Genomic DNA, 27,495 nt, shown 5'->3' on the forward strand with positions numbered 1-27,495 from the left:
TCTCTGATGTTTCCTCCTCTAGCCGTCTTCATAGTCTCTGCTCTTTCACCTGTCCACCTGGAGCCAGCAGGTGGTGGGCGGGGCTAAAGGCCTGATCCAGATTTCTCAATCAGGAAGTAAGAGGAGACGAAACCACGTGAAACTAAATCTGAATCACATCACAGGATTTTAAAACATCTCTGAGAGAAACTTTTAGACTGTGGGAGGAAATCCACTCAGGCACGAGGAGGAACATGCAAACTCCACACAGTAACAACAACAACTGTAGTGACTTGGGTTCTGTAGGAAATCCAGCGTCTAGTCTTCCTCCATGAAGCGATGGCAAACGAACTAACTGAAGCAGAGTTTTTGACTTAAATGTTGTGACTTGGGTTCAACAAAATAAACCTAAGCCACAGTGAGGGGCTGCTACCGGGATGCGTAGTTGACGCGTCGTCATGAGGTGCCTCCATATGATAAATCAAAACATCCGACTTGTGCTTACGATTATGATGTATTTATTTACCGTGTAACAAAACAGCCTTTGATATTTACTCACATATGTTGTACCAATAACTTATATAACGGCGACGGTCAAAAACTGTGTGCTTCTCCCCGGTAAGCAGCACACCTGAGGAGTAGCTGCCTCTTCTTCTACTTATACATTTCATGTGTTGCCATTCAATACGCCACCTACTGTGGCAACCAGTGCATTACTCTAACACACAAATACATACAAATGGCTCAAACAACAACAATAAATTAATTTTCCTGTTCATCAGTCAGTAATATGTTGTAATCTGTTGTATGGGCCTGATGTCTTGAACTCTTCTGTCTTCTCAGTTTTATTCCTATTATCTGGTTCTATGCTGTTGTGTATAGTTGGAAATAAAAAACTAAACGAAAATGTAAGACCCTTCACAAAACACAGATGCACACCAGGGCTGGGCAGTTTGTATTAAATCAATCATAATATTAATTTTTCCAATATTGATATTTATCTCTATATAACCGATAACAAATGACATAAAATAATCAAAGCAAACAGCCTGTAGTTCCTAAAGAAATGAGCACAGATGTTTTCCAGAGCTGGGACCAAAATGTAATTTATAAATGACAGATTGTATTTTGGACGAGCTGATGAAAAGGAGACAGTGTTGCAGAACTCACTTGTTTTGTCTTTGGAAACGTGAATCACCCTGCCGTCCAACCTGGAGGAACAAACACAACAGTTACAGAGTGAGTGGAAGATAATAAGGTTTTGTTTGAGTCATGTTTAAGTTGTAATTTGTGGACTCACCCCCATCTGGTGCTTCTTACCTGTCCCTGTCCCTGTTGTTCCCACCAGTTCAACCTGTTTATGTACTGCACCCACTCCCCTCTGTTCTCTGCCAGATTGGTTTAGTCTCCTTGTGCTTTCCAGCCTTTTGCTCATGGTCTGCTACCCTGCTTTGTTTCTTGGTTTCTGGATTTTCACCTGCCTGCTACTGTTTTCCTGTAGTGGACTGACTATCCATGTAACACCTTTATTTTGATTAAACCCCGCAGTGATGATCCCAGATCAGTCTCAGATATTAACTGATTCTGTATTAATAAGACTGGTTAATGGGTTAACCCAGTTTATGACACCAGACTCAGAGAGGGGATGCTCCCAACAGAAGTTCCCACTAACGTGTCACTTTCAGGCTGCTTTGCTTCAGCTTCTGTCCAGTTCATCCCACACCAGCTCCATGGGGTTCAGGTCTGGAGACTGTGCTGGTCTTCATCATGTGAAGCCTCCATCTACAGAGTTTTCTCTACCATGATAAGACTGATGTTCAGGGCCTGAACTGACTGAAGGGAGAAACTGCTGAGAGCTCCCTGCTGCTCTGACAACTGGAATCATGGGAGTGTTTAGACCAGTAGTGTACATGAGACTCAGGGGTGGATTAAAGACATAAGATCTACAACAGACAGTGAACTGACCTCAGAGTCTCCAGTCGACAGTCTGGACTCTCCAGAAAACCACACAGCTGCTTCACATCTGGATCCTGCAGCTGGTTGTAGCTCAGGTCCAGTTCTCTCAGGTGGGAGGGGTTGGACTTCAGAGCTGAGGCCAGAGAAGAACAGCTGATCTCTGACAACAAGCAGTTCTCCAACCTGAATAAAGAATAAAAGATGAGTTTAGAGACAAAGGTGCTGCTTGAAAGCGTTCAGTGTTTCATCGTCTGTTCAGAGCTGAAGAAGGTTTAGAAAGTAGAAGTTTAGAAAATGAAAGTCAAACACCTGAACCAACAGGATGCAGGTTAAAACAGTCAAATACAAACAGTGACAAACAGCTTCATTAACTTCAGTCGGTATAAACGTCACGTATCATGAAACAAACACTGAATAGATATTTCTGACTGTCTCAGTGTGGAACCGCTTGTTTGTATTTGAAGAAATATGAGAGTACATTTAAGGTGGAAATGAAACACATACAAAGATAAGAGCGAATGAACAATGTTGGATTCTTAATGTTTCATTAAATACGTTTTAAATATGAAGCTCAACAAGATGCTCAGTGTGGATCAACATAAAATCTCTGTGATCAAATCCCCTTCAAAAAGTGAGACATTAAAACTAAAACTGAACAGTCTGAAGAAATGTTTCAAAGTGTGAACTGAGGTTTAAAATCCATTATTTCATATTGTCTGAAATCAGTGTTTCACTCTCTCACTGTCAGCAGTTTCATGTTGTCAGCGTTACTGAAGTTTGTCTCCACAGTTTAGAAGCTGCAGACATTCAGCACATGTGCAGTGTGTTGACTCAGAGATGACATCACAGTCATGTGACTTTAGTCCAAAGATACTTTAACATCATCAACCGCCTTTTTCACAGACCTTCAGAATAAAAGAACCTGAACTAACTCAGACTGTGAACATTGTAAATGTAAACTCAAAGTGTGAAATTCAAATGTAATTTTCAAATGATTAAAAATCAGTTTTCAAAAGTTCATTTCAACTATTGAACAATTTAAATGTTAAAAAGCTGAAGAGGATTTTAGCTCATGAATATGAACCTGTCTGCAGGTTAGAGTCAACACAACTTTAACATCAGATTAATCTGAGCACAGAAATAAAACATGGAGTCTGACCTCAGAGTCTCCAGTCCACAGTCTGGACTCTCCAGAAAACCACACAGCTGCTTCACATCTGGATCCTGCAGCTGGTTGTAGCTCAGGTCCAGGTGTCTCAGGTGGGAGGGGTTGGACTTCAGAGCTGAGGCCAGAGAAGAACAGCTGATCTCTGAAAAACTGCACCAGCTGAACCTGAATAAAGAATAAAAGATGAGTTTAGAGACAAAGGTGCTGCTTGAAAGCGTTCAGTGTTTCATCATCTGTTCAGAGCTGAAGAAGGTTTAGAAAGTAGAAGTTTAGAAAATGAAAGTCAAACACCTGAGCCAACAGGATGCAGGTTAAAACAGTCAAATACAAACAGTGACAAACAGCTTCATTAACTTCAGTCGGTATAAACGTCACGTATCATGAAACAAACACTGAATAAATATTTCTGACTGTCTCAGTGTGGAACAGCTTGTTTGTATTTGAAGAAATATGAGAGTACATTTAAGGTGGAAATGAAACACATACAAAGATAAGAGTGAATGAACAATGTTGGATTCTTAATGTTTCATTAAATACGTTTTAAATATGAAGCTCAACAAGATGCTCAGTGTGGATCAGCATAAAATCTCTGTGATCAAATCCCCTTCAAAGAGTGAGACATGAAAACGCAAACTGAACAGTCTGAAGAAATGTTTCAAAGTGTGAACTGAGGTTTAAAATCCATTATTTCATATTGTCTGAAATCATTGTTTCACTCTCTCACTGTCAGCAGTTTCATGTTGTCAGTGTTACTGAAGTTTGTCTCCAGAGTTTAGAAGCTGCAGACAATCAGCACATGTGCAGTGTGTTGACTCAGAGATGACATCACAGTCATGTCACTTTAGTCCAAAGATACTTAAACATCATCAACCTCCTTTTTCACAGACCTTCAGAATAAAAGAACCTGAACTAACTCAGACTGAGAACATTGTAAATGTAAACTCAAAGTGTGAAATTCAAATGTAATTTTCAAATGATTAAAAATCAGTTTTCAAAAGTTCATTTCAACTATTGAACAGTGTAAATGTTAAAAAGCTGAAGAGGATTTTAGCTCATGAATATGAACCTGTCTGCAGGTTAGAGTCAACACAACTTTAACATCAGATTAATCTGAGCACAGAAATAAAACATGGAGTCTGACCTCAGAGTCTCCAGTCCACAGTCTGGACTCTCCAGAAAACCACACAGCTGCTTCACACCTGGATCCTGCAGGTCGTTGAGACTCAAGTCCAGTTTTCTCAGGTGGGAGGGGTTGGACTTCAGAGCTGAGGCCAGAGAAGAACAGCTGATCTCTGACAAACTGCAGTTCATCAACCTGAATAAAGAATAAAAGATGTGTGTTGACTCAGAGATGACATCACAGTCATGTGACTTTAGTCCAAAGATACTTCAACATCATCTACCTCCTTTTTCACAGACCTTCAGAATAAAAGAACCTGAACTAACTCAGACTGTGAACATTGTAAATGTAAACTCAAAGTGTGAAATTCAAATGTAATTTTCAAATGATTAAAAATCAGTTTTCAAAAGTTCATTTCAACCATTGAACAGTTTAAATGTTAAAAAGCTGAAGAGGATTTTAGCTCATGAATATGAACCTGTCTGCAGGTTAGAGTCAACACAACTTTAACATCAGATTAATCTGAGAACAGAAATAAAACATGGAGTCTGACCCCAGAGTCTCCAGTCCACAGTCTGGACTCTCCAGAAAACCACACAGCTGCTTCACATCTGGATCCTGCAGCTCGTTGCCACTCAGGTCCAGGTGTCTCAGGTGGGAGGGGTTGGACTTCAGAGCTGAGGCCAGAGAAGAACAGCTGATCTCTGACAAACTGCAGTATCTCAACCTGAATAAAGAATAAAAGATGAGAGTTTAGAGACAAAGGTGCTGCTTGAAAGCGTTCAGTGTTTCATCATCTGTTCAGAGCTGAAGAAGGTTTAGAAAGTAGAAGTTTAGAAAGTGAAAGTCAAACACCTGAACCAACAGGATGCAGGTTAAAACAGTCAAATACAAACAGTGACAAACAGCTTCATTAATGTTCACACATCTGCAACATTTCTTTTAGGAACCAGCTTCATGCAGCTTCATAAAACACTGGAAAAACAAACAGTGAATATATGTGTCATTGTCTGATGGTTCAAAGATCATTTCTTCATTGTGTTCCAGTTGTTTGATGATCATGTATTAAAGAATGAGTGTGGTGAAGAGAGGTCAGTCAGACCAGGTTGCTCCTCTGGTTTCTGGCCCTCTGCTGCCTCACCTGGGCTGCAGCAGCAGGTGAGTCCTCAGACTTGTTGTGGTTGTAGAGAAACTTCTTACAGATTCACTAACAGCCTCATGTTTGTTGGTCATTTTACCGTCCACAGAGTAGAACCATAAAACACTTCTACACACTCTTTCTCAGAGGCTTCAGCTTCCATCAATACTGTCCTCCTACATTTTGATTGATGAGCTTTAATGACTGATCAGTCAACAGAGCAGCAACAACTCAAGCTGATAGAGAATGGTAAGAGTGCCCTCTGCTGGACCAAAATTACATTTAATCAGGTCAGAAATAGTTTGAATTTCACATAAAAAGTGTGGATCAGTATAATATCAGCCTGATGTCTGCAGGTTAGAGTCAACACAACTTTAACATCAGATTAATCTGAGCACAGAAATAAAACATGGAGTCTGACCTCAGAGTCTCCAGTCCACAGTCTGGACTCTCCAGAAAACCACACAGCTGCTTCACATCTGGATCCTGCAGGTCGTTGTCACTCAGGTCCAGTTCTCTCAGGTGGGAGGGGTTGGACTTCAGAGCTGAGGCCAGAGAAGAACAGCTGATCTCGGACAAACTGCAGCCGCTCAACCTCAATAAAGAATAAAATATGTGTGTTGACTCAGAGATGATATCACAGTCATGTGACTTTAGTCCAAAGATACATCACCATCATCAACCTCCTTTTTCACAGACCTTCAGAATAAAAGAACCTGAACTTACTCAGACTGTGAACATTGTAAATGTAAACTCAAAGTGTGAAATTCAAATGTAATTTTCAAATGATTAAAAATCAGTTTACAAAAGTTAATTTAAACCATTGAACAGTGTAAATGTTAAAAAGCTGAAGAGGATTTTAGCTCATGAATATGAACCTGTCTGCAGGTTAGAGTCAACACAACTTTAACATCAGATTAATCTGAGCACAGAAATAAAACATGGAGTCTGACCTCAGAGTCTCCAGTCCACAGTCTGGACTCTCCAGAAAACCACACAGCTGCTTCACATCTGGATCCTGCAGCTTGTTTCCTCTCAGGTCCAGTTCTCTCAGGTGGGAGGGGTTGGACTTCAGAGCTGAGACCAGAGAAGAACAGCTGATCTCGGACAAACTGCTGCCCCTCAACCTGAATAAAGAATAAAAGATGAGAGTTTAGAGACAAAGGTGCTGCTTGAAAGCGTTCAGTGTTTCATCATCTGTTCAGAGCTGAAGAAGGTTTAGAAAGTAGAAGTTTAGAAAATGAAAGTCAAACACCTGAACCAACAGGATGCAGGTTAAAACAGTCAAATACAAACAGTGACAAACAGCTTAATTAACTTCAGTCGGTATAAACGTCACGTATCATGAAACAAACACTGAATAAATATTTCTGACTGTCTCAGTGTGGAACAGCTTGTTTGTATTTGAAGAAATATGAGAGTACATTTAAGGTGGAAATGAAACACATACAAAGATAAGAGTGAATGAACAATGTTGGATTCTTAATGTTTCATTAAATACGTTTTAAATATGAAGCTCAACAAGATGCTCAGTGTGGATCAACATAAAATCTCTGTGATCAAATCCCCTTCAAAGAGTGAGACATGAAAACGCAAACTGAACAGTCTGAAGAAATGTTTCAAAGTGTGAACTGAGGTTTAAAATCGTCTCGTCTCGTCGTCTCCCGCTTATCCGGATCCGGGTTGCGCGGGCAGCAGCCTCAGCAGAGAGGTCCAGACGGCCCTCTCCCCAGCCACTTCCACCAGTTCCTCCGGGACAATCCCGAGGCGTTCCAAGGCCAGCCGAGAGATATAAACCCTCCAGCGTGTCCTTGGTCGACCTCGAGGTCTCCTCCCGGTGGGACATGCCCGAAACACCTCCCCAGGGAGGCGTCCAGGAGGCATCCTCACCAGATGCCCGAACCACCTCAACTGGCTCCTCTCGACATGGAGGAGCAGCGGCTCTACTCCGAGTCCCTCCCGGATGACCGAGCTCCTCACCCTAACTCTAAGGCTGAGCCCGGCCACCCTGCGGAGGAAACTCATTTCGGCCGCTTGTACTCGCGATCTCGTTCTTTCGGTCATTACCCAAAGCTCATGACCATAGGTGAGGATCGGAACGTAGATCGACCGGAAAATTGAGAGCTTCGCCTTCCGGCTTAGCTCCCTCTTCCCCACAACGGACCGATTCAGCGTCCGCATCACTGCTGACCCCGCCCCAATCCGCCTGTCGATCTCCCGCTCCATCCTACCATCACTCGTGAACAAGATCCCGAGATACTTAAACTCCTCCACCTGAGGCAAAGCCTCCCCCCCGACCTGAAGCAGGCAATCCACCCGTTTCCGGCTGAGAACCATGGCCTCAGACTTGGAGGTGCTGATTTTCATCCCAGCCGTTTCACACTCGGCTGCGAACCGCCCAAGCGAGAGCTGAAGGTCAGCACTCGATGAAGCTAGGAGGACCACATCATCCGCAAAAAGCAGAGATGCGATCCTCCCGCCACCGAAACCAAACCCGTCCACCACCCGGCTGCGCCTAGAAATTCTGTCCATAAAAGTTATGAACAGAACCGGTGACAAAGGGCAGCCCTTGCGGAGTCCAACCCTCACCGGGAACAGGTCCGACTTACTGCCGGCTATGCGAACCAGACTCACACTCCTTTGGTACAGGGATTTAATGGCCACTAACAAGGGGCCATCCACCCCATACTCCCGGAGTGCCCCCCACAGGGTGTCCCTGGGAACACGGTCGTAAGCCTTCTCCAAATCCACAAAACACATGTGGACTGGATTGGCAAACTCCCATGCTCCCTCCAGCACCCTAGCGAGGGTAAAGAGCTGGTCCACAGTTCCACGCCCAGGACGAAAACCACATTGCTCCTCCTCGATCTGAGGTTCAACTATCGATCGGACCATCTTTTCCAGTACCCTGGCATAGACCTTACCAGGAAGGCTGAGGAGTGTAATTCCACGGTAGTTGGAACACACCCTCTGGTCTCCCTTCTTAAAGATGGGGACCACCACCCCGGTTTGCCACTCCAAAGGCACTGCCCCCGATGTCCACGCAATGTTGCAGAGGCATGTCAACCAAGACAGCCCTACAACATCCAGAGCCTTGAGATACCCAGGGCGGATCTCATCAACCCCCAGGGCTCCACCACCACGCAGTTGTTTCACTACGTCGGCGACTTCTGCCCTGGAGATTAGATCATCCATCCCCAGGTCTCTTGGCTCTGTTTCCTCTACGGAATACGTGTTGGTGGGATTGAGGAGCTCCTCAAAGTATTCCTTCCACCGTCCTACTATGTCCTCAGTTGACGTCAGCAGCTCCCCGCCCCCACTGTAAACAGTGTGAGTGAGTTGCCGCCTTCCCCCCCTGAGGCGCCGGACGGTTTGCCAGAACCTTTTTGGAGCCGATCGATAGTCTTCCTCCATTGTCTCACCGAACTCCTCCCACGTCCGAGTTTTTGCCTCAGCAACTGCTGCAGCTGCACTCCACTTGGCCCGCCGGTACCAGTCAGCTGATTCCTGAGACCCACAGGCCAACCACGCCCTGTAGGCCTCCTTCTTCAGCCTGACGGCTTCCCCCACCGCCGGTGTCCACCAGCGGGTACGGGGGTTACCGCCACGACTGGCCCCAGCTACCTTGCGGCCGCAGCTTGCAACAGCCGCCTCAACAATAGCAGAGCGGAACAAGGCCCATTCGGACTCAATGTCCCCCACTGCCCTCGGGACGTGGTCGAAACTCTGCCGGAGGTGTGCATTGAAAATCATCTTGACGGGTTCTTCCGCCAGGTTTTCCCAGCAGACCCTCACAACACGTTTGGGCCTGCCAGGTCTGCGCGGCGTCTTCCCCCGCCATCTGATCCAACTCATCACCAGGTGGTGGTCGGTTGACAACTCTGCTCCTCTCTTCACCCGAGTGTCCAAAACATGCGGCCGCAGGTCTGATGATACGACTACAAAGTCGATTATAGACCGGCGACCTAGGGTGTCCTGGTGCCACGTGCACCTGTGGACATCCTTATGCTTGAACATGGTGTTAGTTATGGCCAAACTGTGACTAGCACAGAAGTCCAATAACTGAACACCACTCGGGTTCAGATCGGGCAGGCCGTTCCTCCCCACCACACCCTTCCAGGTCACGCTGTCATTGCCCACGTGAGCGTTGAAGTCTGCCAGTAGGACAATGGAGTCCCTTTTAGGGGCACCTTCCAGCACCCGTCCCAAGAACTCCAAAAAGGGCGGGTAGTCTGAACTGCTGTTCGGCGCATAAGCGACGACAACAGTCAGAACCCGATCCCCGACCCGAAGGCGCAGGGACGCAACCCTTTCGTCCACCGGGGTAAACTCCAACGTACAGGCAGAGAGCCTGGGGGACACCAAGAAGCCCAACCCGGCCCTCCGCCTCTCACCCGGAGTAACTCCAGCAAAGAGGAGAGACCAGCCCCTCTCAAGGACTTGGGTTCCGGAGCCGACGCTATGTGTCGAGGTGAGGCCGACTATATCTAGCCGGTATCGCTCGACCTCTTCCACAAGCTCCCGCTCCTTCCCCGCCAGGGAGGTGACGTTCCATGTTCCAAAAACCAGTTTCCATAACCGAGGATCGGACCGCCAAGGCCCCCGCCTTGGTCTGCTGCCCAATCCACAATGCACTGGATCCCTCTGATTCTTCCTGCAGGTGGTGAGCCCACTGGGAGACGAACCCATGTATCCGGTTCGGGCTGGGCCCTGCCGGGCCCCATGGGTTAAGGCCTGGCCACGAGGCGCTCGTCCACGGGCCCCAACCCCAGGCCTGGCTCCAGGGCGGGGCCCCGGTGTCCCTCCGGGCCGGGTACTCGGGTTCTGGATAGTATTCATCATTGGGATCTTCTGAACCGTTCATCGTCTGGCCCTTCACCTAGGACCAATCTGCCTTGGGAGACCCTACCAGGGGCAAAATGCCCCCGACAACATAGCTCCTAGGGTCATTAGGGCTCTCAAACTCCTCCACCACGGTAAGGTGACGGTTCAAGGAGGATGGTTTAAAATCCATTATTTCATATTGTCTGAAATCATTGTTTCACTCTCTCACTGTCAGCAGTTTCGTTTTGTCAGTGTTACTGAAGTTTGTCTCCACAGTTTAGAAGCTGCAGACATTCAGCACATGTGCAGTGTGTTCACTCAGAGATGACATCAGTCATGTCACTTTAGTCCAAAGATACTTCAACATCATCAACCTCCTTTTTCACAGACCTTCAGAATAAAAGAACCTGAACTAACTCAGACTGTGAACATTGTAAATGTAAACTCAAAGTGTGAAATTCAAATGTAATTTCAAATGATTAAAAATCAGTTTTCAAAAGTTCATTTCAACCATTGAACAGTTTAAATGTTAAAAAGCTGAAGAAGATTTTAGCTCATGAATATGAACCTGTCTGCAGGTTAGAGTCAACACAACTTTAACATCAGATTAATCTGAGCACAGAAATAAAACATGGAGTCTGACCTCAGAGTCTCCAGTCCACATTCTGGACGCTCCAGAAAACCACACAGCTGCTTCACATCTGGATCCTGCGGGTCATTGTCACTGTCACGTTGGGTCTGAAAGCCCCATTAGGGTCGGGCTCTCAACAACCGCTCATCCAAACCACTTCACAGAGGACACAGCACTAACTCAGGTCCTCAGCTTCACACTCACCAAGTCTGAGCTCCATCAGCTGAGCAGTTGTTGAGAAGATCAGAGGACAGAGATTTCTCCATTTATCAGTCGGACATTAGATTCAGCTGTAAGATCTACATCAGAGAACTCACCTCAGAGTCTCCAGTCCACAGTCTGGACTCTCCACAAGGTCACGCAGCTGCTTCACATCTGGATCCTGCAGGTTGTTGTCACTCAGGTCCAGTTCTCTCAGGTGGGAGGGGTTGGACTTCAGAGCTGAGGCCAGAGAAGAACAGCTGATCTCTGACAAACTGCAGTTCATCAACCTGAATAAAGAATAAAAGATGTGTGTTGACTCAGAGATGACATCACAGTCATGTGACTTTAGTCCAAAGATACTTCAACATCATCAACCTCCTTTTTCACAGACCTTCAGAATAAAAGAACCTGAACTAACTCAGACTGTGAACATTGTAAATGTAAACTCAAAGTGTGAAATTCAAATGTAATTTCAAATGATTAAAAATCAGTTTTCAAAAGTTCATTTCAACCATTGAACAGTTTAAATGTTAAAAAGCTGAAGAGGATTTTAGCTCATGAATATGAACCTGTCTGCAGGTTAGAGTCAACACAACTTTAACATCAGATTAATCTGAGAACAGAAATAAAACATGGAGTCTGACCCCAGAGTCTCCAGTCCACAGTCTGGACTCTCCAGAAAACCACACAGCTGCTTCACATCTGGATCCTGCAGCTCGTTGCCACTCAGGTCCAGGTGTCTCAGGTGGGAGGGGTTGGACTTCAGAGCTGAGGCCAGAGAAGAACAGCTGATCTCTGACAAACTGCAGTATCTCAACCTGAATAAAGAATAAAAGATGAGAGTTTAGAGACAAAGGTGCTGCTTGAAAGCGTTCAGTGTTTCATCATCTGTTCAGAGCTGAATAAGGTTTAGAAAGTAGAAGTTTAGAAAATGAAAGTCAAACACCTGAACCAACAGGATGCAGGTTAAAACAGTCAAATACAAACAGTGACAAACAGCTTCATTAATGTTCACACATCTGCAACATTTCTTTTAGGAACCAGCTTCATGCAGCTTCATAAAACACTGGAAAAACAAACAGTGAATATATGTGTCATTGTCTGATGGTTCAAAGATCATTTCTTCATTGTGTTCCAGTTGTTTGATGATCATGTATTAAAGAATGAGTGTGGTGAAGAGAGGTCAGTCAGACCAGGTTGCTCCTCTGGTTTCTGGCCCTCTGCTGCCTCACCTGGGCTGCAGCAGCAGGTGAGTCCTCAGACTTGTTGTGGTTGTAGAGAAACTTCTTACAGATTCACTAACAGCCTCATGTTTGTTGGTCATTTTACCGTCCACAGAGTAGAACCATAAAACACTTCTACACACTCTTTCTCAGAGGCTTCAGCTTCCATCAATACTGTCCTCCTACATTTTGATTGATGAGCTTTAATGACTGATCAGTCAACAGAGCAGCAACAACTCAAGCTGATAGAGAACGGTAAGAGCGCCCTCTGCTGGACCAAAATTACATTTAATCAGGTCAGAAATAGTTTGAATTTCACATAAAAAGTGTGGATCAGTATAATATCAGCCTGATGTCTGCAGGTTAGAGTCAACACAACTTTAACATCAGATTAATCTGAGCACAGAAATAAAACATGGAGTCTGACCTCAGAGTCTCCAGTCCACAGTCTGGACTCTCCAGAAAACCACACAGCTGCTTCACATCTGGATCCTGCAGGTCGTTGTCACTCAGGTCCAGGTGTCGCAGATGGGAGGGGTTGGACTTCAGAGCTGAGGCCAGAGAAGAACAGCTGATCTCTGACAAACTGCAGCCAGTCAACCTGAATAAAGGATAAAAGATGTAGATAAAACCACCACCTTCTTTCACCATGTAACAGAGCTAAGATTCAGTCTTTTCAGTCCATGACTGATGTTGGAAACTTAATTCATGCTTTTGTTTCATAAAGACTTGATTATTGGAACGTTTTGTTTTCTGGCCACGTGCTCGTATTACAGTCTCCAATGGTTCAGATGCTGCAGCAAGAATTTGAACTAAAACCAGAAAATGTGACATGATACCAGTTTTATCTTCCTGTCCACATCAGATCAGACTTTAAGGTTCTTTAATGACGTCGTAAGTTCTAAATGGACTTGCTCCTTCACACCTGTCTGATCTTTTTAAACCTTTTATTCCATCTTGTCCCCTCTGTTCCCAGAATTCCCTGCTCCTGTCTGTCCCCAGAGTTAAACAGATGTCGCTGGCTGCAGAGCCTTTTCCTATCAGGATCTCTTGCTCTGGAGCTGCAGACTTCAGACTGTCTGACTCTGCTGAGGCTTCACATATATACTCATCTTTAGGCCTTAACTTCCTTAGACCTAGACCTTTTTTTAGTCTGGAGAGGGAAAATGGACAAAGAAAGATGCTTCACTCTCTTTGATCTAGTGTTGCTTTCATCAACAAAAATCATGACTAAATATCTTCGTCAACGAACCTTTATCATGTGACGAAAACGAGATGAGACGCAATGTAAATGCTGGTCATGTGACGATAACTATAATTAAATATATAATGCAATATTGTTGACGAATAAAAATGAGACTAAATGTGGTTTACAAAATAAAAACTCTGCTAAAATGTCTCTTCATTTTCGTTGACTAAAACGAGACGAAATGTTATAACGTCATTTCGACTCATTTAGTCGAGTTATTATTATTTTGCAGTATTTCTGTTTCCTGTGTCTCACTTCATCAGGTCGCACTGCGCCGACGCATGCGACATCACTTCCTCAATCCCCACTCGCGGGCGGCATTTAGAAGTTGCAGCTGCGGTTGAACGACAATTTCAGAAACATAACTTGTGTGTCTGGAATGGATGTATTCTTGAGTCTATAAGGTAACAATAATATAATAATAAGATAACCTTGTTTGAACTGTGAAATGGGTTTGGCTAAAAGAAAATTTTGGTTTTGTCTATACTACTAGGTACTTATACTATACTGGGTTAAATAGAACTGCATTACTAGAAAGAGACTAAAATAAAATTTTCGTTGACTAAAACTAGACTAAAATGGTCATGGATGATTCTGACTAAAATAAAATTAAAATGCTCAGACTTCTAGTCGACTAAAACTTGACTAGACTAAAAAGAGTATGAACGTGACTAATACTAATTAAAACTAAAATGACAGCTTGACACAAAGACCAGACTAAAACTAAAATTAAAACAGGCCGCCAAAAACAACACTACTTTGATCCAGCAACATTTCAACAATCTAAGATTCGTCTGAGCTCAGGAAGTTTGAGTGATTACAGATCTGTTTAAGAGTGAAGAACTGTCTTCCTCAGGTGGACGATGAAGCCAATGCAGAGCTGGAGCTCAGGTTTTCCTGAATGAGCTGTTTACTGCTCTGATGAGCAGAGTGGAGGAAAACCTGGTGCAGATGGTTGTCCTGTTCCTTCTGGTCTGAACTCACCTCAGAGTCTCCAGTCCACAGTCTCGACTCTCCAGAAAACCACACAGCTGCTTCACACCTGGATCCTGCAGCTTGTTTCCACTCAGGTCCAGTTCTCTCAGGTGGGAGGGGTTGGACTTCAGAGCTGAGGCCAGAGAAGAACAGCTGATCTCTGAAAAACTGCAGCCCCTCAACCTGAATAAAGAATAAAAGATGTAGATTCAATAACTGATTATCAATCAGATATGTCCTAATTCAGTGGTTCCCACCCTACGCCAACAGCCCCCATCTGAACTCGTAACAGTACGAGGCCAAATACTTTTCATCTTTTCACCAGAATGACACTGATTGCAAATGATTTGTCGTCAACACCTTCGCAGCCCAGCACTGGGCCCTGGCCCACAGGTTGGGAACCACTGTCCTAATCAATGATCTCTCTAAAATGAGCAGAGTGACTTTGTCCTCCTGTTGTTGTGGATCATCATATCACATCTACTCACATCATCCACATGTCACACACCTGTTCATGTCAACACAGTCAGATGTCACATGTAGATTAAAAGAGTTGTTGAAGGCAGCAGCGATAGTAACTACAGCAGTGATTCATCTGAAGCTGAATGAAGCTTCAGAGTCTGAGTCACACAGATCCAGAGTCAGTCCACAGAGTCCCTGTTTAGTACTAAATGTCCTCTGTGAGTTCCTGTCCCTCCATGACTGAATCACTGTTATTAGAGCCCAGATTTACCACTAATACTCAACCATCATCATCATTCTCTTTCTCTCCCCAGTTTCTCTCCTCTCCACCCAACCGGTCGAGGCAGACCCCCCCCCCCCAGCCTCATCAGTCCTGACTTCATCTTCACTGATGGACAACATGAACCGCAGGAAGCTGAAAAGCCGTCAAACATTTCCCCGTCATGACTCGACTTCTGCCGGCCTCTAAATAAACCCTGCTCCTGTCTTTATGTCTGATTCTGAACTGCAGTTAGTGATATTAATTATCTACAAACCCACAACAGCTCCAGTCAGTGAACTGACCTCAGAGTCTCCAGTCCACAGTTTGGACTCTCCAGTCCAGCAGACAGGATCCTCACTCCTGAATCCTGCAGCTCGTTGTCACTCAGGTCCAGGTGTCTCAGGTGGGAGGGGTTGGACTTCAGAGCTGAGGCCACGACTTCACAGTGAGTCTCTGAGAGTCCACAACCAGCAAACCTGTCATGACACGTTCATTACACAGAGTCATTATGTAAGAGGACACTTCATATTGACTTCAAGCATGTGATGATCAAACAGTTTGACACGTCCTGTGTTGATCCATATTCTCTCTTCATCACTGGTTCAGTTCATCTGATCTCACTGTGTTTGACAGGAAACAATCATTCTCATCAGTCTCTCTCACACCTGCAGAGTTTCAATCCTCTTTCAGGTGAAGAGAGAAGATGTGGTCACAGTCAGTCTTCCATAATGTCCACAGTCTGTCAGTGAGATCTGATCCATGTGGTCTCCACAAAGTTCCCATGAGGCCATGTTGATTAGAAAACACTGTTTTAAAGTGACAGCAGGATATTTCCACTGAGTTCAGCTCAGTGAACAATGACAGTTGGTAAAGATGATCTGTGTTTGATACCTGCTGCTGTCAGCTTCTCCATCATCAGCTCGGTAAAGATGAACACATCAGCTGATCGCACCTGTTTAATATTTCTATTATTTCATATGAAGATGTGCGTCTCAGATGACTGAGTGAAGTTTTCACTCTTTTTCAGCACAAAAACACAAAGTGATAAAGTTGAATTAATGTCACCAGAAAGATGTTATCAGTCTGTAGGATCTCCATCTCCAGACTCATGGAAATGCTTTTTAACTATTACATTAGAGAAACAATAACAACAGGAACTCATCAAGATTTTACCAATGAATTCATCAATCCAGAAACAGACGAGATTACTACGTATTTTATTAACTGATATTTAAATTCTAATAATTTACAGATGAATATGAATCCATCAATAAATGTCAAATTAAAAAGAGGTTTAGAAAAAAACATTAAAACAAATACATCATTTAAACTTAGATAAAAAGCTGCTGTGATAAAACCTCGACCAGTTCTTCATTTGTTTGATCAGGTTTTCCTTCGTCTCCATCACCCAGAGGAAGATGAATCAATCATTAGACATAAACACAATAACTGTTCATTAACTTGACAACTATAAACACAACTGAAACATCAATATTCAGCATTTGAAACAGCTCAAGAACTTCTGTGACAAAATACAACGGACACAGTGAAACTCTATTTTAAGAAGAAGAATTTTATAGTTTTTATCTGAAAAACTTCACAACTAATCTCCATAATGATTCATGATCATCACATGTGGACTCACCGAGCCTTCCTGCAGTTCCTCACAGCTGGGATCAGTCTCTGTCGTCCCTCCTCTGATGTGTTGTACTTCCTCAGGTCCAACTCCTCCAGAACCTCCTCTGACATCTGCAGCATGTAGGCCAGAGCTGAGCAGTGGATCTCAGAGAGTCTCTTCTCTGATCTGTTCTCTGACTCCAGGAACTCTTGGATCTCCTGATGAACTGAGTGATCCTTCATCTCCGTCAGACAGTGGAAGATGTTAATGCTTCTGTCAGGAGAGATATCATCAATGTTCATCTCCTTCAGGTTGTTGATGGCTCTCTGGATGGTTTCTGGACTGTTCTCTGTCTGACCCAGCAGACCTCCTAAGAGTCTCTGGTTGGACTCCAGAGAGAGGCCATGAAGGAAGCGAACAAACAGGTCCAGGTGACCATTTCTACTTTCGAGGGATTTCTCCATGGCTGCCCCCAGGAACTCATCCAGGGATGAGTAATAGTCAGTGTCGCTGTCGTCGCTGTCGTCGCTGTCGTCGCTGTCGTCGCTGTCATCGCTGAATGAATCTTCATCAACCATATCTTTTCGGAAGTTCTCCAGGACCTCTGTGTTCCTGTTGGTGTAACAGTGGAACATGTAGACTGCAGCCAGAAACTCCTGAACGCTCAGATGAACAAAGCAGTAGACTGTTTTCTGGAAGATCACACTCTCTCTTCTGAAGATCTCAGTACAAAGTCCTGAGTACACCGAGGCCTCTGTGACATCAAGACCACACTGCTCCACGTCTTCTTGGTAGAACATGATGTTTCCTTTCTCCAGATGTTCAAACGCCAGCCTCCCCAGCTTCAGAAGAACTTCCCCGTCAGCCTCCGTCAGCTCCTGTGGACTCGTCTCACGTCCCTCATGGTACTTGTTCTTCTTCCTCTGTGTCTGAACCAGCAGGAAGTGTGAGAACAGGTCAGTCAGGGTCTGGGGCAGCTCTCCTCTCTGGTCTGTGGTCAACATGTGCTCCAGAACTGTAGCAGTGATCCAGCAGAAGACTGGGACTTGACACATGATGTGGAGGCTCCTGGACGTCTTGATGTGTGAGATGATTCTGCTGGACAGCTCTTCATCACTGGATCTCCTCCTGAAGTACTCCTCCTTCTGGGCGTCAGTGAAGCCTCGTACTTCTGTTACCCTGTCCACACATGTAGGAGGGATCTGATTGGCCGCCGCAGGTCTGGAAGTTATCCAGACGAGAGCCGAGGGAAGCAGATTCCCCCTGATGAGGTTTGTCAGCAGCACGTTGACTGATGACTCCTGTGTGACATCAGACACAGACTTCCTGTTGTTGAAATCCAGTGACAGTCTGCTTTCATCCAGGCCGTCAAAGATGAACAGAACTTTACAGACAGCGAGCTGCTCTGCTGTGACCTTCTGTAATGTTGGATGGAAAACATGGAGCAGCCTGAGAAGACTGTACTGCTGATCTCTGATCAGGTTCAGCTCCCTGAACGAAAGCAGAACCAGCAGACTGACATCTTGGTTCTCCAAGCCCTCTGCCCAGTCCAGAGAGAACTTCTGCACTGAGACGGTTTTTCCAACGCCAGCGACGCCGTTGGTCAGAACCACTCTGATGGGTCTCTGCTGGTCAGGTAAGGGTTTAGAGACGTCTTCTCTCTGCTGGTCAGGTAAGGCTTTAAAGATGTCGTGGCACCTGATTGGAGCGTCATGGAGGGTCTCCATCTTGGAAGTTGTCTCCAGCTGCCTCACCTCATGTTGGGTATTAACCTCTTCACTCTGTCCCTCTGTGATGTGGAGCTCAGTGTAGATCCTGTTGAGGAGGGTTCCACTTCCTGTTCCATCAGTTCCTTCAGTCACATGTTCACATCTGCTCCTCAGACTGATCTTATGTTGATCTAAAACCTCCTGCAGACCACTATCTGCTGAAAGAGAAGAGACAACGTCAGACTGAAGAAACAGAATCTGAGAATCTGATGATTATTTTCATCAGCTGCAGAAAAACTAAAGACAAACAAAGAAAAGGTTTTTAATGTTGTCGTATTTATAATCATCTTAAAGGTCGATGCTGTGTGATGTAACAAATGACTCTGTATAAAACAACAGGTCCTGGTTTCAGAAATGATGACATCATCATACAGATGTTCTGTCTCACTTTGTTCAGTGCTGGTCTGACTGGCTGTCTGCAGTCCAGGTCTTGTTCTGGGTCTTTGTCCACACTGGGGACAGGAGGAGTCTCCTGAAGAACCAGACTGGTCCCAGTATGAGGTGATGCACTGTCTGCAGAACCAGTGTCCACAGCTGGTAGAGACTGGATCCTTCAGGACGTCCTGACACAGAGCACAGCTGGACAGCTGCTGCTCCACAGACACATCACTCCTAATCCTCCCTCTGTGGAAACATGAATAGATTTCTCTTTAAGCTAAAACTATTTACAATTGTAAATATAATAATACAATCATGGCGCCGCATGAGTGGCAGCCTGCCACAGCAGGTCTGTACTCTTTTACTCTTTTTTACTCTTTAGTGTGATTTTTTTTCTTTTACTACTTAGTGTGATTTGTTCTTGTACTACATCGCCACTTTAAGCAAGTGAAACTATGGATGTTTATACTTTTACAGTCATGTTTTTGCCTCTTGCTATTTTTCTAACTTTTTGATGCAACGTGGGGAGACTCACTCTACCACGGACCCATTGTTTACACTCGGGACCAGCTGTTAGCTATATCCCACACACCCCTTCACTATGCTGTGCGGCCAGAGATCCCTGCGGAGATCCGGAGAAGGAGGAGAGGCTGTAGAGCTGCTGGAGTGAAGCGCAGACAGCGGAAAAAAACGGTATTAACCATGTTTACCGTCTGTCATCATGGGGAACGTAAGATCACTCCCAAACAAGATGGAAGAGCTTACTGCGCTAACCCGGCTTCAGAGAGAGTTTCGCGAGTGTAGCATCATGTGCTTCACGGAGACGTGGCTGAGTGAACTTTCTCCCGACTCACATGTCACACTGGACGGATTTCAACTGGTACGGGCGGACAGGAAAACCACGGAGTGCGGTAAGAAGAAGGGAGGAGGGGTTGCTGTGTTCGTTAATGAGAGATGGTGCCACCCTGGACACATCAGTGTCAAGGAACAGCTCTGCACTAGAGACTTGGAGCTGCTAGCGGTTAGCATGCGGCCGTACTATCTCCCGAGAGAGTTTTCACATGTCATCGCGGTGACTGTGTACACCCCCCCTCGGCTGTCGCCGCTGCAGCCACAGACCAGATCAATAGTGTTGTCTCTCAACTCCTAAACCAGCACCCCCATTCCCTCCTCCTCATCTCTGGGGACTTCAACCACACATCCCTGTCCTCTGCTCTTCCTACCTTCACCCAGTATGTGGATTGTCACACCAGGGACAATAAAACTTTGGACTTGTTGTATGCTAATAACAGGAATACATACACCTCATCCCCCCTCCCCCCACTGGGACGCTCAGACAACCTTGTCCATCTGATCGCAGACTACACCCCTCTGGTGAATAAACAACCACCGGAGAAGAGGTCTGTGAAGGTGTGGTCCGAGGAGACCAGTCCCAGACTCAGAGATTGCTTTGAAAGAACAGACTGGGAAGCACTCTGCAGCCCCTACGATGGCGACATCGACACCATGACCCACTGCATCACAGACTATATTAACTTCTGTGTGGAGAACACTGTGCCCTCCAAGTCAGTGCGCTGTTTCGCCAACAATAAACCCTGGGTGACCTCCGAGATTAAGGCCCTGCTGAACGAGAAGAAGAGGGTCTTTAGATCGGGGGACAAGGAGGAGCTGCGCAGAGTCCAGAAGGAACTCAAACAGAAAATCAGGAAAGGGAAGGACTGTTACAGACAGAAACTGGAAGAACGGCTGGTGCAGAATAACACCAGTCTGGAGTGGACTGCAGAACATCTCTGGCCACGGAAAAGGAGTGAGGAGAGACCTGAGCTGCGGCGACAAGAACTGGGCCAATGAACTGAATCTGTTCTTCAACAGATTTGATTCTGCCCCCTCCCCCCTTACCTGCCCTGCACCCTCTTCACACCTCCCTGGGCCAGCTCCCCCTCCTCAACCCGCAACTTTCAACTCCCATTCACCTACAGCCCTCTCCTCCCCACCAATACACCTGCCCCCTCTCACCCCCCACCACCCCCATATCCTCACCTCAGTCATCTTCCACCCCCTTCTCCATAACAGTTGATCAGGTGAAGTGTCAACTTTAAAAGATCAAGACAAGGAAGGGCCCAGGCCCGGATGGCATCAGCCCCAGATTACTGAAGGACTGTGCATATCAGCTCTGTGCTCATGCACTTGTTTAATCTGAGCCTGAGTCTGGAGAAAGTACCGGCCCTGTGGAAGACCTCCTGTGTGGTCCGGTACCTAAAACCCATCGCCCCAAGGAGCCTAACCATTTCAGGCCTGTTGTCTTGACCTCTCACCTGATGAAGTGTCAGGGTTGCGAAGTAAGTAGGACCCAAATGCAGCCAACACATGGGAAACGGTGCAGGCAGGTTTACTGGCAAAACGAGAACGTGACATGAACAGACTTGATCACAACGTGAACGTGACATGAACAGACATGAGCAAACCGTGAACGCAAAAGGGTAACGAACCGACACAGACAAAGGGGAGCACAAGGACTATATAGACAAGGGAGGCAAGGATGATTGAACACAGGTGCAACACATTAGGGCGGGGCAGACAATCACCACACAGAAACAGGACCAAGACAAGAAGCAACACACAGACACTCAAGGAAACCGATTACAAAATAAAACAGGAAGTGACAAAATTCCAAAACAAAACTAACAAAAGGTGTCTGCCATAGCAAACCATGACAGAATCCCCCCCTTAAGGGTCGAATCATAGACGACCCTAAACAAAAACATAAACTCGGGCGGGAGGAGGGATCCAGGGGCCAGTGGACAGCATCTTCCGATGCTCAGGGGCAACACATGGCAACTCAGGGGGACGAGGCGGAGGCCTTATGGACAGGCTTGGCAGTTCAGTGGGGCGACCCGGAGGTCGGGCAAACGGACGGAGCCGTTCTGGAGGCCGTCGGTGAAGACGTGGTCTCTCCGGAGGTCGAGCCGGAGGATGGCGTCGCCCCTCTGGAGGGCGAGCAGGAGGACGATGACGAAGACGGGGTCTTTCCGGAGGTCGAGCCGGAGGATGGCATCGCACCTCTGGAGGTCGACCAGGAACTGACTTGGTTCCAGGGGCAGTAGTCAGCTGGACCACCGTCAGGACACGAGGAACAGAGATCGGCCGGACCACCGGGGGCGGCACAGAGTCAGGGACCACCAGAGGCGGCAAAGAGTCAGGAACCACCGGAGGCGGCAAAGAGTCAGGGGCCACCGGAGGCGGCAAAGAGTCAGGGACCACGGGAGGCGGCAAAGAGTCAGGGACCACGGGAGGCGGCAAAGAGTCAGGGACCACGGGAGGCGGCAAAGAGTCAGGGACCACGGGAGGCGGAAAAGAGTCAGGGGCCACCGGAGGCGGCGCAGAGTCAGGGGCCACCGGAGGCGGAACAGAGTCAGGGGCCACCGGAGGCGGAACAGAGTCAGGGGCCACCGGAGGCGGAACAGAGTCAAGGACCACCGGAGGCGGCACAGAGTCAGGCAACACTGGAGTTGGCGCCCTGGCAGGAGTCAAGGACACCAGGAGCCACATGGGCTGAGTCAGGGCAAGAATCAATGGGGGTGGTGCCCTGGCAGGAACCACGAGCGGAGGTGATGTCATGGCTGGAACCAGGAGAGGTGGTGACCTCACACCAGTAGCCGCTGGAAAATACGGAGCCGCGGCCACCGACACCTCAGGAAAGACGGGAACAGTCGTCGACGCCGCCGGGGAACACGAAGCAGGGGCCGTAGACACCATAGGAGGGACAGGAACAGTCGTCGACGCCGCCGGGGAACACGGAGCAGCGGCCGCCGACACAATAGGAGGGACAGGAACAGTCATCGACGCCGCCGGGGAACACGGAGCAGTGGCCGCCGACACCATAGGAGGGACAGGAGTAGTCGTAGACGCCGCTGGAGAACATGAAGCAGTGGCCGTAGACACCACAGGAAAGACAGGAACAGTCGTCGACGCCGCCTGGGAACATGGAGCAGCGGCCGCCGACAGGAAACGAGGAGCAGGGATCGGCCGGACCACTGACCAGGAACCAGAGTCAGGAGTCAGCTGGACATGAGGGACAGGATTCGGCCAAACCAATGGCAGGGAACGAGGAGCAGGGATCGGCCGGACCACTGACTGGGAACAAGAGTCTCGAGTCAGCTGGACCGGCGACAGGACAGGAGGAGCAGGGGAGACTTTGTCCAGCCCACCCAATTCAGGGGCTAGGGAGGAATCGACCGGGACCCCCGACGCTGAGACAGCTGATGCGCCGGCCGGGATGATCGACCCAGGAGGTGGGGCAGGAGCCGACGAAACGCCAACTGGAACCCCTGACGCTGGAACAGCTGATGCGTCAGCCAGGGTAGTTGGCGAGGACTCCTTCCCACAGGGGAGTAGAGGTTCTGGACACCGAGGTAGCTGGGGCTTGGGCTGGAAGCGGTGGACCTTGGTCTTTGGCTTGGGCTGGAAGTGAGAAACCTGGGGCTGGGGCCGAGGCCGAGCCTCTCTATGGCGACGGGAGCCGTAATTAGCTCGCCTTCTTTGGCCTCCACGAGATCCCCTGAATATAGCCAGACGAGTTCCCCAGAAAGGGGACATTTCAGGGTCCTCCAGGTCAGAGTCCTCCAGGTCCGAGTCCGAAAAAGGATCAGCCAGCGTACAAACGGGCCTGGAAACCGTCAGGGGAGCTGGCTGGGAGGATCGACGCACCCCCAAGAAAGCCATGAAGCTGGCGTAGACTGCTGGGTCCATTCTGGTCGGTTCGTTCTGTCAGGGTTGCGAAGTAAGTAGGACCCAAATGCAGCCAACACATGGGAAACGGTGCAGGCAGGTTTATTGGCAAAACGAGAACGTGACATGAACAGACTTGATCACAACGTGAACGTGACATGAACAGACATGAACAAATCGTGAACGCAAAAGGGTAACGAACCGACACAGACAAAGGGGAGCACAAGGACTATATAGACAAGGGAGGCAAGGATGATTGAACACAGGTGCAACACATTAGGGCGGGGCAGACAATCACCACACAGAAACAGGACTATGACAAGAAGCAACACACAGACACTCAAGGAAACCAATTCAAAATAAAACAGGAAGTGACAAAATTCCAAAACAAAACTAACAAAAGGTGTCTGCCATAGCAAACCATGACATGAAGACTTTGGAGAGGATCATCCTGAGTCACGTGAGACCACTGGTGAGCACACAGCTGGACCCCCTGCAGTTTGCTTACCGGCCTCGTGTTGGGGTGGACGATGCAGTGATCTACCTATTGCATAGATCACTGCTACACCTGGAGGACAGTGGGAGCACTGTGAGGGTCATGTTTTTTGACTTTTCTAGTGCTTTCAACACGATCCTGCCGCCACTGCTCAGAGTGAAGTTGGAAGGTGTGGGAGTGGACCATTACCTGGCTGCATGGATGATAGACTACCTCACCAACAGACCACAGTACGTGAGGCTTCGTCACAGTGTGTCTGATGTGGTGCTCTGCAGTACAGGTGCCCCCCAGGGTACGGTGCTCTCCCCTTTTCTCTTCACCCTGTACACCTCGGACTTCACACACAACACCACACACTGCCACGTCCAGAAGTTCTCTGACGACACAGCCATTGTTGGGTGTGTTTCTGAGGGAAATGAACTGGAATACAGGACAGTTATCAGGGACTTTGTCAGCTGGTGTAAGATCAACCAGCTTCAGCTTAATGCCAGCAAAACAAAGGAGATGATTGTGAACCCCAGGCGAAAGACATCCCACTTCACACCAGTGAACATCCAGGGACTGGACATCGAGGTGGTGGAGAACTATAAGTTCCTTTGGGTTCACCTAAACAACAAACTGGACTGATCCACCAACACCCACACTCTCTACAAGAAGGGTGAGAGTCGCCTTCACCTGCTGAGGAGACTGAGGTCCTCCTGTGTGGGGCTCTCCTCAGGACCTTCTACGACTCTGTGGTGGCCTCAGCCATCTACTTCCTGTGGTCTGCTGGAGAGGGGGCAGCACTGACAGGGATAGGCAGAGGCTCAACAAACTGATCCGGAAAGTGAGCTCTGTCCTGGGCTGCCCCCTAGACTCCATTGAGGAAGTAGGTGACAGGAGGATGTTAGCTAAGCTGACATCCATCATGAACAATATAGAGATCGACCGATATGGTTTTTTCAGGGCCGATACCGATTATTAGTAGTCAAGGAGGCCGATAACCGATATTTGGAGCCTGTCATGGTTTGTGATGGCAGACGCTTTTTGTTTTTGTTTTGGAGTTTTTGCACTTCCTGTTTTATTTTGAATTGGTTTCCTTGAGTGTCTGTGTGTTGCTTCTTGTCATAGTCCTGTTTCTGTGTGGTGATTGTCTGCCCCGCCCTAATGTGTTGCACCTGTGTTCAATCATCCTTGCCTCCCTTGTCTATATAGTCCTTGTGCTCCCCTTTGTCTGTGTCGGTTCGTAACCTTTTGCGTTCACGGTTTGTTCATGTCTGTTCATGTCACGTTCACGTTGTGATCAAGTCTGTTCATGTCACGTTCTCGTTTTGCCAATAAACCTGCCTGCACCGTTTCCCATATGTTGGCTGCATTTGGGTCCCACTTACCTCGCAACCCGTGACAGAGCCGATATTTATTTTCAATAAAAGGGAAAATATTGGCGTGAAAATTTTGAATAATACAAACTCCAGTGTTTATCGTAGGAACAGACAGCTGCCGCCAACGTATTGGGCCTCACAATAACGTTAGTAGTCGTGAGTTGTAGAGTTTCTCATGTGACTTCCACACAAACACACACTATTCTCTACCATAACAGACATTCTCCCCATTGCTACAGTCTGCTGAGCATCTAGAGCCAGAGAAGGAGAAAGCGGACCGATGGGTTAACGTTACGTTAAAAGCTAACCAGCCTTCACCTCGACGGGCTTCCCTGCAATAAAACTGGACTGAATTGAGTTCTTTAGGTTTTTACTCTCTCACTCACACACACACAGAAACTTCTACTATCACTGACTATTTCCATATCGATATTATCAGCAACCTTGTTTCAAGTGATTAACAGGCACGTCTGGAGGGACTGCGAGCAGCAGAGCTGCCGCTTATGTTTATATAACGTTAATGGGCTCACAGTAATCTTACTAGTAGTTGTGAGTTGTAGAGGACTGGGATTTTTATTACAATTTCGGGAAACTCTGCTGCCTTAACTTACCTTCAAAACAAGTATCTGCTCTCCGGACCTTCTCCTCCGTGTGTGTAAGGACTGTTCATGCACAGCTTACACTGCTGATTGGCTGTTATTGTGGCTCTGCTTGTAACCAATCAGATGGTGCTGTGGGTGGGACAATGCTGGCGACAGAGTAGTGACAGCAGACAGAGAGGCGCGGCTGCATCAGAGCCAAAATAACCAAGTTTTAAATTGATCTCTTATCGGCTGTCGAATTTAAAAAAAGGCCGATGCCGATATGCGTCAAAATGCTGAATATCGGCGCCGATAATCGGTCGATCCCTAGAACAATACCTCCTCCACCCTCTGCATGACACTGTAGGGTCTCTGAGTAGCTTCTTCAGCAGCAGACTTTTACATCCTCGCTGTAAGAAGGAGAGGTTCTGCAGGTCCTTCATTCCAGCAGCTGTCAGACTCCACAACTCCTGCTCTTCCTGACCATGTGCAAACTTGCACTTTTTCATGTACATATCGTGTGTATTGTGTATATTGTATTTATTAGTGTATATTTGGTGTATTTTTTGTTGTATATTTCCATAGATGTTTATTCTATAGATGTTTATTTTTCTGCTGTGGTAAATGAATTTCCCAGTTGTGGGATAAATAAAGTTAATCTAATCTAAAAAAAATCTAATCTAATTGCAAATGGATTTGGTAAAATTAGGATTCAAACTGAATGAAATGCCATTGAACCCCCACCCTACTCAAATCCGGTCAGTTGTATGTACTGTATGTACAGTAGAAACAGTGTCTTACTTTGTGTCTGATGGTCCTGGTTCATTACTGAGGGCTGGAGGATGATCTCTGGACCAGTCAGTGCTCATAGAAATGTATCCTGTGGACTCTGCTCTGTCCTCCTCTTCCTCACCATAACCACTCATCTTCTGGACTTCAGTCAACCTGAGAGGGAAACCAGCAACACTGACTGTGAGCTCAGAAACACAAGATCATGATAAACAAGTCTGTTCACGAGTCACAATGAAGACTGACAGACCAGGAAGTAACAAACACACGGAGAGTATACTGTATGACGCAACACTCCACCTCATAGAATCAACAGATCTTTATTGTCTTTCACAGACACATACAAAGTCGGACAGTACTCACCTTACTTCTCCTGCTGTCAACGAAAACTGTTTGATCTGACTGAATACCAAAGCTTCAGTATTCCCTCTTTGTTTTAAGTACCTGGATTATCTGGGTAGACCTGCAAATACACTTCCTGTCTGTTCTCGCGACATAAAAGTTCGCATATTATTGCACATTATTTTAAACTCTGTTTCTGATTACATTCGTCTACGCATGATGCACTATCGCACTCTCTCCTT

General features: G+C 46.8%; 1 protein-coding gene across 4 annotated transcripts; it reads right to left on the bottom strand.

Moving 5' to 3' along the window:
• Positions 1-967: 967 nt before the first annotated feature.
• Positions 968-27,495, bottom strand: LOC130160995 (NACHT, LRR and PYD domains-containing protein 14-like). 4 transcript variants are annotated; one of them, XM_056363863.1, is made up of 16 exons: positions 27,275-27,495; positions 26,924-27,067; positions 18,967-19,202; positions 16,837-18,733; positions 15,494-15,667; positions 14,477-14,650; positions 12,671-12,844; positions 11,665-11,838; positions 11,134-11,307; positions 6,315-6,488; positions 5,783-5,956; positions 4,777-4,950; positions 4,245-4,418; positions 3,095-3,268; positions 1,945-2,118; positions 968-1,190 (listed from the first exon to the last, which is right to left on the bottom strand). In XM_056363863.1, exons 2-16 carry the CDS (start codon positions 27,046-27,048, stop codon positions 983-985), a joined length of 4,380 nt encoding a protein of 1,459 aa, XP_056219838.1. In that variant the 5' UTR covers positions 27,049-27,067; positions 27,275-27,495; the 3' UTR covers positions 968-982. The 4 variants fall into 4 exon arrangements, with proteins under 4 accessions (XP_056219838.1, XP_056219837.1, XP_056219840.1 ...); XM_056363862.1 differs by having other exon boundaries at positions 16,837-18,736; XM_056363865.1 differs by lacking the exon at positions 14,477-14,650 and having other exon boundaries at positions 16,837-18,736; positions 27,275-27,494.

This window comes from Seriola aureovittata, chromosome 20, assembly GCF_021018895.1.
Source record: "Seriola aureovittata isolate HTS-2021-v1 ecotype China chromosome 20, ASM2101889v1, whole genome shotgun sequence".
Taxonomy (NCBI): Eukaryota; Metazoa; Chordata; class Actinopteri; order Carangiformes; family Carangidae; genus Seriola; species Seriola aureovittata.

Excerpts from the sequence above, each read along its gene's own strand:
- LOC130160995 (XM_056363862.1), bottom strand. The coding sequence starts at position 27,048 with ATGAGTGGTTATGGTGAGGAAGAGGAGGACAGAGCAGAGTCCACAGGA. Across the intron at positions 18,737-18,966 it reads TCAGACCAGCACTGAACAAA|CAGATAGTGGTCTGCAGGAG; the intron begins GTGAGACAGAAC and ends CTTCTCTTTCAG. Across the intron at positions 1,191-1,944 it reads TGTCGACTGGAGACTCTGAG|GTTGGACGGCAGGGTGATTC; the intron begins GTCAGTTCACTG and ends TTGTTCCTCCAG.